Here is an 11,964-nt window from a genome sequence, read left to right on the forward strand (position 1 = left end):
AAATGCGACCAGAGGAAGCGTTTTTGCTCAACCCTGCAACTGCATGTGTGGAGAGAATATCTGCTGAGATTGTTGATTGTGCCTCGGAATGTTTTGCTTTCACCATTGCGTGGTAACGTCCCACCCTGTGTTTCCAATTCCTGGATGTCACTTATCAAAGGCTTCAATACATCTTCGTAAGTGATGGCTTTTTTAATGAGGTGGCGATGAACCAGTGTGGAGAGGTATATATTTTGGAGACGGGAAGTATCCTTGTGGTCAAGATTTCCTAATCTAAAGTACATTGTGGTCAATTTGTGCTTGCCTTTTTAGAACCCAGTGAATTGACATCTTCAAATGCATCTCTATAGAACTGTAGATGAAGGCTCTGTTTCATTAGATTGGGATTTGATTTGAACAATTCACTGTCAGTAGTCTTCCAGAATTTCATCATTATGTGGCTTTTGATCTTGATTCAAGGTGGCCCAGACCTCTTCCTTACTTGTATTTTTTTTGCAGTATGCTGACCAATGGGATGTGTTGAAATGACCTTGTTTTATGACCTTTGTTGCTCAGGGGTACTTCAATTGGCCTGACCAAATCCAATTCTTTCACACAGCTTATTTGTAAGGTAAAACCTGAGGGCATCATTGTAGTGTTTCATTGTAGTTGTAGTCATTGTAGTGTTTGTAGTGTTTCATAAATGCATCAAAAATGGTTCTGAGGTCCTCAACAATGCTACTCTGTACCGTAGCTGGGATGCAGTGTTCTTCCCTGATTTTCAAAATAAAAAGACATATTATTTTTGAGACCTTCAATTAGCTGGTCAGTGTTGATCTCTGTGGCATGAACATGCTCAGCCTCTGGCAGACTCTCTACACTGCTCACGGTATCTTCAATGGGTTCATCACGGGGGAAATTCTCATCTAAGTTGGCGCTTAAAAGCTCTTAGTGGTTTCGGTAGACGTGTGACCGATAGGCGCTGAAACATCTATTTGTTTTCCCACACCCATTAAGTCCACAGGTAATTAGAAAACATGGTTCATGCTGGTGATAGAGGCCAAAATGTGTGAGTAGTCTGGACACAGAGAAAGTATGTTTGTTACAAATGGACAATTGAATAGAGTTGTCATTCTTCAGACAGATTGTTAACCTTGGAATGATGGTATTGAATCATGGAGATCATTGGTATTCAGCCGCTTGCAGACATCATCAAGGGGCCAGTATTCCACAGCCTACTTAAATTCAAGTTGACACTAAAAGCAAAAGTGAAATGTATTCATTTTGAGGCTTAGACAAAACGTATACCACTCTTTCCAGAAAACCACCTGTCCTCCTAATTTGTATGTGTGGTTGTTCCATAACGAAGCAGAGCTTGTCAGGAAAGTTAAAGATGTCTCTTTTACTTATCCGACGCCATATTTCTTAGTATGAGACATTATGGGATTCTGCAGTCCCACATTTAAGTGTTGACTCAGATAATAGGATGCTCCAAATGGGGCATTAAGTTCTTCTTCAATGTCAACCCAAATTGCCCTATTAGAGTTCTCAATAAAGAGAGCCTATTTGGGCAGTTATAAAGGCTTCTTGATATAATTACATGTTAAGCAGCTTTAATTCTCCCTTCTGTCTCTGTCTAATCTAGCTAGGTTAATCCTTGTCCTTTTAATAGTCCAAATAAACTGAGTAATCATGTTGTCTAAGGTGTTAAAGGTGTAGGCATGTATGGACAGTGGAAACGTGTTGATGACAATTCCGTTTAGGAGCTTTAACCATCTACCCCACAGTGAGATTTGTATCTTATCCCAGTTCTTAAACTGGAGTTGAATTTAGTTCAAATATACAGAAACGAAAATAAACATTTAGCTTCCCCTAAGAAACAACATCTCTTCTCACATACAAAAAGAAGACAAAATGACACCAGATATTCACCGTTTAGTTAGCATTGGAAAATACAAAAGGAATTACACAGAACACACAATAATCAAAGTGTATTGGTTGAGGGAGGTGACTGGCACTCTGGGAGGTGAATGGCACTCAGAGGTGAATAACACTCGGGGAATCGTAGTAGGCTGTACGCACTAGGTCAAAAATGACTAAAGAGTCATGCAAAATATGACTGATAAAAATGACAATTAACACCAATTGTTTATCGACTCTTACAGCATACAGACAGCATAATACGCTGATTATATTTAACGTTAGCTAAGTTTCTACACAGGTTTTTTTTTTACAGTCTACCAGTAGCCTAGACATCGCTGCTGTCGAATTTACCAAACACAGTTTAAGTAGAGTAGCAGAATTAGAAATAACGTTGAATTGAAAGTTAATTTAGAAAAAGAAAAAGCATACCTAGTTTAGTGAGTCTTCCGTCTGTCTTGCAGCACAAGTACCAAGATACTTTTTCTTTCAATATGGTGTTTAACAAGCTACACCTGGTCTGCTGTAGCAACAGTTTGTTGAGTATGCCTGTTCATTCAGTAATTTGATTGGATGGGAAAGATGGATTTGCTACTGCAGGAAATCTGGATCCGGAGAGAAATCAATCATTCAGCCTCTGAAGGTTCCTATAAAGGGCATTTCCCCACAACTTTAAAAATAAGTGTAGGCCTATACACATTCACTACAGTACTTCCCACAAATCTAAAAGCAGGATCAGAGGAATTATAGGCTAGTAGAAGGAGTTTTCACCATATTACTTGGACTACCAGTCATGATGTTTCACGGTCATGGCTAACATTTGTAGAGAACGACAAACCCGGGTTGTGGCATGAAAGGCAAACGCCCTACTGGACCAATAATAGACATTGTTTGGGCCAAATCAAGGCCAGTCTGGACCGGACTAAATCTGAACGAATCATAGACTTAATTTTTTGGGCCAAATCAAGGCCGGTACAGACTGGATCAAATCTGAATTAATCATAGACGACTATGTTTCCCAAGGTTGAACAGCACAGTATAGAACAGCACAGAACAGTAGAGTATAGTACCATACTGTACCTTACAGTACAGTAAAGTTATAGTGCATTCGGAAAGTATTCAGACCCCTTGACTTTTTCCACATTTTGTTAATTTACAGCCTTATTCTAAAATGGATTTTTAAAAATCCTCATTAATCTACACACAATACCCGATAATGACAAAGCAAAAACAGTTTTTTAGGTAAAGAATTTAAAATAAATATCTAAATATTAAATTAACATAAGTACTCAGACCTTTTACTCAGTACTTTGTTGAAACACCTTTGGCAACGATTATAGCCTTGAGTCTTCTTGGGTATGATGCCACAAGCTTGGCAGTTCCTCCCATTATTCTCTGCAAATCCTCTCCAGCTCTGTCAGGTTGGATGGGGAGTGTCACAGATGCACAGCTATTTTCAGGTCTCTCCAGAGACGTTCGATTGGGTTCAAGTCTGGGCTTGTCTCAAAGTCACTCCTGCGTTGTCTTGGGTGTGTGCTTAGGGTCGTTGTACTGTTGGAAGGTGAACCTTCGCCTCAGTCGGGTGCCAGGTTTTCTCCAGACATGACGCTTGGCATTCAGGCCAAAGAGTTCAATCTTGGTTTCATCAGACCAGAGGATCTTGATTCTCATTGTCTGAGAGTCCTTAAGGTGCCTTTTTGCCAAACTCCAAGTGGGCTGTCGTGTGCCTTTTACTGAGGAGTGGCTTTCGTCTGGCCACTCTACCATAAAGGCCTGATTGGTGGAGTGCTTCAGAGATGGTTGTCCTTCTGGAAGGTTCTCCCACCTCCACAGAGGAACTTGGTCATCAGGTTCTTGGTCACCTCCCTGACCAAGGCCCTTCTCCCTCGATTGTTCAGTTTGGCCAGGCGGCCAGCTCTAGGAAGAGTCTTGGTGGTTCCAAACATCTTCCATTTAAGAATGATGGAGGCCAATGTGTTCTTGGGTACCTTCAATGCTGCTGAAATATTTTGATACGCTTCCCCAGATCTGTGCAATGACAAAATCCTGTCTCGGAGCGCTACAGACAATTCCTTCAACCTCATGGCTTGGTTTTTAGTCTGACATGCACTGTCAACTGTGGGACCTTATATAGACAGGTTTGTGCCTTTCCAAATCATGTCCAATCAATTGAATTTACCACAGGTGGACTCAAATCAAGTTGTAGAAACATCTCAAGGATGTGCAATGGAAACAGGATGCACCTGAGCTCAATTTTTTGCCTCATAGCAAAGGGTCTGAATACTTATATAAATAAGGTATTTCTGTTTTTCTCTTTGTCATTATGGGGTACTGTGTGTAGATTGATGAGGAAAACATTTATTTAATCCATTTTAGAATAAGGCTGTAACGTCATAAAATGTGGAAAAAGTCAAGGGGTCTGAATACTTTCCGAATGCACTGAGTACAGTACAGTTTAGTTCAATGCAGAACACTAGAGTTTAATAGAGTAGACTACAGTACAATACATTACATTATACTGTACTCTACTGTGCTCTACTGTACTTTACTGTAATCTGTGGTGCTCTACTGTACTGTCCATACGTATGAAACATAGCCGGCTATGATTGGTTCAGATTTCGTCTAGTCCGGCCCAGACCAAATCTGAACCAATCATAGACGTCTGTGTTTGGGCCACATTAAGGCTAGTTTGGACTAAACCAGATCTGAATCAATTATAGACATCTATATTTGGGCCAAATATAGGCCAGTTGGGACCAGACGTCTGTGGACATTGAAATTAAGGCCGGGTCGAATCTGAAACAAACATAGACATCTATGATTGGTTCAGATTTGGTCTGGGCCGGACCAAAAATATACGTCCCTGGACATTGAAATCAAGTCCGGTCCGGACCGCACCAAAAAAATACCTAGAAAAGACAGCCGGTCTGGATAGGACCAAAATAAAGATGTCCAGAAGACGTCGCCTGATGGTAAATGCTTAGTGGAATAGTAATTTTACAAAAATCATACACTTTATTTTTCTCTGAGGCCTACAAAAATACCTCTTTCTGGGATGGTAATGAGTACATTTACACACGCACACTCTGGCATGCTGAGAGATCAAAGGATACATTTTGGAACAAGATTACATTTTTTAGAGACTGAGGGTGAGTCAGATCTTTGTCTGCAAAACCGACAGACAGAGTAATCCAGAGGCAGAACTGAAGTGCCTTGACAGGATTAGTTAGCAAACTTAGTTTGTTCAAGTTAAACTTGAACCAATAGAACACCACAGACCATAGCCAAATGATTCACTACCCTGTTCTAAAAGGGAAAGAGGATGTTGGATTTGTGATGGTGAACGTGACGTTATACAGGGCGTTGTTCAAAAGGAAACCCCTGGGGGAGCTCTTTCTTTTAGACTGATGATAAGGACTTGTTCTGTACCAATGACATGTACCTTTACCCCCAACACATCCCTTCATGAATATCACTTTAAGAAAGGCTGTAATGCGTATTCCTTCAGAATAGGACTCAAGATGATTCTATATGATAAGGAAAGGCTCAACCAAGCATATGATATAAAACAGCCTCTATAACAGCATTGACATTTTCATGTAGGCAAAGCCCTCAGGCGACATGGTTAGCCTCAGGGAGTGTAAACAGTGATGAGACGATGACTCATAATGCTCTTTAAAAGGGTCAGAGGGGGACAACCAAACATAGGTTAGACAGCACTGCCTGATCATCCATGACAATGAAACAGAAGTTATAATCATTTTATGGCATGAAGTGTTCAATTGAGCAAAGTAAGAACATACACAGCATTGTAGTAACTAGTGTTTTCATGCAGGCTTTAAGACTTGACATTTTAGCCCTCATTGTCAGTGTTATCATGGAGGCAGGGTCAAAATGTATAGGGCACTTACAGGACAAAGGACAGTAGCCATATACTATAGATTCCTGTGGAAAATCTATCTTCATATTTAGCTGAAATGCACTATAAGAGAGCTGTCCTTTTGAAGACAAAACAATGTCGCTTGATTTGTGAAATTGGCTTCAATCATGGAGATTATGGTTATAAGTGTATGGCTTAAACACCTTTATGTACAATCAAATCAAATGTTATTGGTCACATACACTGATGTAGCAGATGTTATTGCAAATGTAGGGAAATGCTTGTGTTCCTAGCTCCAACAGTGCAGTAGTATCTAACAATTCAGTTCAATAGTTACCAGCTACCATTTTCTATTAGAATGTTCTTTTTAAGTAACACTGCGTACTCCATAACCCTTGAGGGGGCATTGACTGAGTGGTCCGTTGTAAACAAAGATCTTAAAAGAAAAGGGGGAGAAGGAAAAAAAACGTGAATGGACTCTACCTACATGTGTATTTATCCAACTGTTTGTACCAAACAAATATCAATTATTTTTAGCTTATCACTTCCTTTTGTTAAGGAGTCAATTTACATGTTGCGTGTTGCCTCTGTGAATAGGGCGACGAATACAGCATCTGGATATTAACGGTGATAGCTTCAGAAGTAGGCTACTTAATGAAATATCAACCATCCAGTTGTCGGGGGGAGCCTTGGGAATACGTGGTTGATGGAATGGAACTTAAACGCTACAACTCACAATATTGAACCACACACAACCACAATTGTGGAATTGTTGTGTTTGTTCATACGTTCAGTCAGACTGAAAAAAAATATTCTGACCAAGCTGTGCCTCCACTGGACGGCATTTTGAATGGACAGTGACATAAGTAAGTACTTGCAACTTTCCCCCACTCATCCTAATCAAACAGGTCACAGTTCATAAGCACTCATCCTAAGGGGGGGGGGTTAGAGCGGCAAGAACGAAAATAACAGCGGCGGTTGGCAACCCCCCTGCTAGCTGACAGGAGTGCGGGGGGGGGGGGGGGGGGGGGAATCCACAGTTAAAGCACCCACTTTAAACCCCAGAGGAAACACAACACTGTCTGACGTACTGTACAGTACAACACACACAGGAGAACAGAGTGCATTGTCTTGTCAAGGATTTACTGAAAGCTGTTGTAGTTGGGTTCCAAGTAAGCTTAAAGAGGACAGTAGGGATCTGGGTGACATAGTGAGTAGTTGATGGGGTGAGGAGGTAAGGGGGGGGGGGAATCAGGTGAGGCTGGGAGTGGACGTGGAGGATGAGGTGGGCAGGAGTGCCATGGGGTGGCAGGCAGGTCTCTGGTTGACAGATGCTTCCAACCAAGAAAGTCCCTAACAGGATGACGCTGGGGCTGTAGGGCCCATGGGGTAAAGACGGATTATGTCTGAGCAGTAGATAAACAGATTATTCCCGAAACAGTGTCTGCTTTTTTAACCCTGTCCCTCTTGTCACACTTCGAGCGAGTCCACTATCCCTAGTTGGACCCAGGGAGCTTGCCTAGTTCCATGCCATGTCTGTCAGATGCCACCCTCAAATTCTCACTATCTGCCGGGAAGCAAGTCAAAGCCTTAGCCTAAATGACCAGCCTCCTACATGCGGAATCGATAGACACCCTGATATTAAATGATCCCAAGGACTGTATTAGCACCGCATGAGATAAACTCCGCGCCTGGATTTTTTTTCTTATTCTAACTTTGTAAACAAAACGGTTCCGTTATGCCTTGGAAATGTGGACTCATTATTACGCTGTTCCTGTTCCTCTTCACACTCCAAGCCACTGCAATTAAAGGTAAGCTTCCAGCGCCGTTTTAGTTCACAGAGCCATAAACCTTAAGTACCTGAAGGGCACTACACTTAATCTCTTTTTATGGGATCTTGCTGCTTTAGATATCAAATGTTACACCCCTTATACAGTGGGTTAAATCATTTCATTTTCATAGTTAAGACAGTTTTACATTTTGGACATTGTGTGTGGAACTTTACAGCGGCAATCTGCAAGATTACTTTAAGGGTAATTGGGTGTAACCAAGCATTAGAATAATCCAAAATGAGCTTTCTATCTTTACCACTGGTATATCACTGCTACCATTAAAGCGCTGATACAGAGGCCTACTGATTACGCCGATTATACTGATTCAACTACAATATGTTTCCACAACAAGTTTTGTAAGATACTACTCCCAGCCTTGCGTTTGAAACACATGTAAGAGATACTGCACCTTGTAAGGAGTGAATATGGCAGCAAGGAAGCCAGCATATGATGGGGAATATGGCAGGCGTGATAGGAATATACCCGGGCAGGATGAGCAGGTTGCATAACGGTGGCATAACAACAGGTTGTAGGCCTGTAGTTCTACAGTATCTCATAGAGTATCTCCTATACATACAGTACTTCCCATCCTGATACTGATGAGTTTTCCTAAGAGGTGAGCGTCACAACCTCTTTGAAATTGTTTGAACTTTCGGCATTGTTTGAACAATTTAGAGCTCATTGTGGTTGCATAACCAGCTGGCACTAACTTGGTGATGTAATAAGAGCTTGGAAGATATAACTGTTTTAAGGCTAGAGAGACAAAGGGTCAAATTTAACAGCAGACAAATGAACGCCTGTTTATTATAGTTTGATTGTGCCGTGATCATGGTTCTACACTATACCAGCGGAAATGTCTAAATAAGTAGGCAATAGAGTGTGGACCATGGCAGTACCCATAGCAGTACCCACAACTTGATATCCACACAAAGTGCTCAGTATTTTTTGTTGTTATATCAAAAGAAGACAGATGTTTTCTTGTAGTATTAAAGACACACACATGCAGGACAAAAGGCCGTTTCGAGGTCTTAAAGAATTACTCAAAATGTAAATATTTGCAATGAAATGAAGTGACTCAATTTCGAATATCCACCCATGACCATGAAGCAACAATCATTTTCTGAATCTGTATACATAAATGATGTCGCTCTTGCTGCTGGTGAATCTCTGATCCACCTCTACGCAGACGACACCATTCTGTATACTTCTGGCCCTTCTTTGGACACTGTGTTAACAACCCTCCAGACGAGCTTCAATGCCATTCAACTCTCCTTCCGTGGCCTCCAACTGCTCCTAAACACAAGTAAAACTAAATGCATGCTCTTCAACCGATCGCTGCCTGCACCTGCCCGCCCATCCAGCATAACTTCTCTGGACGGTTCTAACTTAGAATTTGTGGACAACTACAAATACCTAGGTGTCTGGTTAGACTGTAAACTCTCCTTCCAGACTCACATCAATCATCTCCAATCCAAAGTGAAATCTAGAATTGGCTTCCTATTTCGCAACAAAGCAGCCTTCACTCATGCTGCCAAACATACCCTCGTAAAACTGACCATCCTACCAATCCTCGACTTCGGCGATGTCATTTACAAAATAGCCTCCAATACCCTACTCAACAAGCTGGATGCAGTCTATCACAGTGCCATCCGTTTTGTCACAAAAGCCCCATATACAACCCACCACTGCGATCTGTATGCTCTCGTTGGCTGGCCTTCACTTCATAATCGTCGCCAAACACATTGGCTCCAGGTCATCTACAAGACGCTGCTAGGTAAAGTCCCCCCTTATCTCCGCTCACTGGTCACCATAGCAGCACCCACCTGTAGCACGCGCTCCAGCAGGTATATCTCTCTGGTCACCCCTAAAGCCAACTCCTCCTTTGGTCGTCTCTCCTTCCAGTTCTCTGCTGCCAACGACTGGAACGAACTACAAAAATCTCTGAAATTGGAAACACTTATCTCCCTCACTAGCTTTAAGCACCAGCTGTCAGAGCAGCTCACAGATCACTGCACCTGTACATAGCCCATCTATAATTTAGCCCAAACTACTACCTCTTCCCCTACTGTATTTATTTATTTTATTTATTTTGCTCCTTTGCACCATATTATTTATATTTGAACTTTGAACTTTCTTCAAACTAAAAATCTACCATTCCAGTGTTTTTCTTGCTATACTTTATTTACTTTGCCACCATGGCATTTTTTTGCTTTTACCTCCCTTATCTCACATCATTTGCTCACATTGTATATAGTCTTATTTTTTTTCTACTGTATTATTGACTGTATGTTGTTTACTCCATGTGTAACTCTGTGTTGTTGTATGTTGTCGAACTGCTTTGCTTTATCTTGGCCAGGTCGCAATTGTAAATGAGAACTTGTTCTCAACTTGCCTACCTGGTTAAATAAAGGTGAAATAAAAAAAATAAAAACTTTTTTTTCATGGATCTTTTCTGTCTGTGTACGACATGGAAATCTACTGGCAACATTTAAATTAAGACTGTGGTGGTCTCTGTTTCCTTGGTGATGAGTGCAAATCTGAAAAGGCTACGGATGTAAACATTACTCAGCTAGCACATTTGGTTCCTTGGAAGTTGTGGAAATGTATGTTTTTGGTTTCACATTGGTTGTGGGAATGAAGCCATAGGTTTCCTGACTGGTAAAACTGAACGTTTTTTAAACGTTCTGAGAACAATAGTGAACATTTTGCCTGTTCTGGGAAGCCTATTTTTAGGTGGCAGAGACGTTCTGAGAACCTTTTAGTCTGGTTCCTTGAAGGTTTTCCTGAGAGGTTTTATTAGCACTCTGAGAACGGAAATTATAGGTTATTTAAAGTTTTTTGATAACATCCTTAAAACATTCACAGAATGCTTCATTAAGAGTTTTAATAACACTGCTGGCTTATTTTGGGTATTTGAACTCTAAGCACATATGGAAATGAATTTCCTTAGGTATTAATGCAAACACTTTTTTTTATTGTGACCCGGCCTGAGTGAGATTCAAACTTACAATCTTCTGTTCTCTAGAACGGAACGGATATGTTTTTAAATAATATTCTTAGAACATTCTATGAACTTTAATAAAGTTTTCCTGTGGTTTTTATGGAACGTTTTCTTAATGTCCTCAGGAATAATTTGAGAAAGCTTCTTTGAATAGAACCTTGAGGAAATCTGTATGAAAATGTTGTGGTGAAGTACTGAAATTCTACAGAAGAACGATGTTTCTTAACATTTTTGTAACAATTTGAGAACATGACTTTAAATAAAACCATGAACAACCCGGTAGGAAACATTATGCTGAAGTACTGAAATTCCCACAGAACAACAATGGTTTCTGAACTATTTGAGAACATTCCCAATGTCAAACCAGTTGGAGAAAGTTCCTAGAACATTACCAAAATGTAATCATGTTTGAATGTTTAGGAAAGTTATTTTTTCACGTTCCTTAAATGTGCTGAGAATGTTCCAAAGCCAAGCACCTGCACCATTCCTATCCTGCACCATTCCCAGAAAGTTGTGGTAAGGTTGTATGCAAAATAACCATAGGACAACCACGCTCTGACCAAGCTCTAAGAAACATACGGTTCTCAGAACGCTTTGTGCTAGCTGGGATACTTTCTGCTGATAAGTTTAGAATTTCCCTCCCGCCACTACAGTAGAATTCTTCTCTCTCACAGCTGAGAGATCATGCAATTATGTAATTGTATCACAAATAGAAGCCAGAGACATGGTTGAATATTGTATGCATTGATAGAATAGAACTGTAATTTATTTCAGGATAGCCATGAGGGAAAAAATTGCTTTTCAACACAGGCATTTCAAACATTGTACAGTACATTATACAATTTGACACATCTTGAAAATATCATGGTTTGAATGTATTTTTCCTTTTATCTTGTCTTTGCAGAGAGGAATAATCGGGGCTCTTTGCAGAGAGGAGTAATCGGGACAGAAACAGAAGCCATCAATTCTATGCACTTGGTTGAACTTCTGAAAACGACCAAACAAAACTCTAATGTCAGAACGATATTTGACCTGGAAAAGCATCGGAGGAAGCGGTCCGCAGTCTTTCACTCTGGAGTGAGAGTCTGTCCTCAGGAGACCATCAATGAGGTCATTGCCAGCCATCAAGCCTACTACAGGCTCAGAGGTATGGGCCTCCCATTTATTACAGACAATCATTACAGTTATGTAATCAAATGCAATCATGTTGGCTATTGCAGTGTGATATGTTTAGTATCCAGCTCTTCTGCCCTAGAGGGCATGAGTTGAGGCTCTGCCTGCTGCGTGGTGTGTAAAGCCTCTACTCAAACTAAACTGTGAAGGTTGTGGTATGCGCCAGTGGTAAATGTCTC

The 11,964-nt window shown here is 40.8% G+C and overlaps 1 protein-coding gene across 1 annotated transcript in view; it reads left to right on the plus strand.

The window, feature by feature from the left end:
• The first annotated feature begins 7,293 nt into the window (after nucleotides 1–7,293).
• The window catches only part of LOC115194554 (interphotoreceptor matrix proteoglycan 2), a 38,603-nt gene continuing 33,932 nt past the window's right edge, over nucleotides 7,294–11,964 (plus strand). Inside the window, exons 1-2 of the mRNA XM_029754337.1 lie at nucleotides 7,294–7,590; nucleotides 11,517–11,759. Of these exons, the coding sequence (XP_029610197.1) occupies nucleotides 7,518–7,590; nucleotides 11,517–11,759 (316 nt within the window). The 5' untranslated portion in view covers nucleotides 7,294–7,517. The remainder of the gene's footprint in view (nucleotides 7,591–11,516; nucleotides 11,760–11,964) is intronic.

This window comes from Salmo trutta, chromosome 1 (genome assembly GCF_901001165.1).
Source record: "Salmo trutta chromosome 1, fSalTru1.1, whole genome shotgun sequence".
Classification (NCBI taxonomy): Eukaryota; Metazoa; Chordata; class Actinopteri; order Salmoniformes; family Salmonidae; genus Salmo; species Salmo trutta.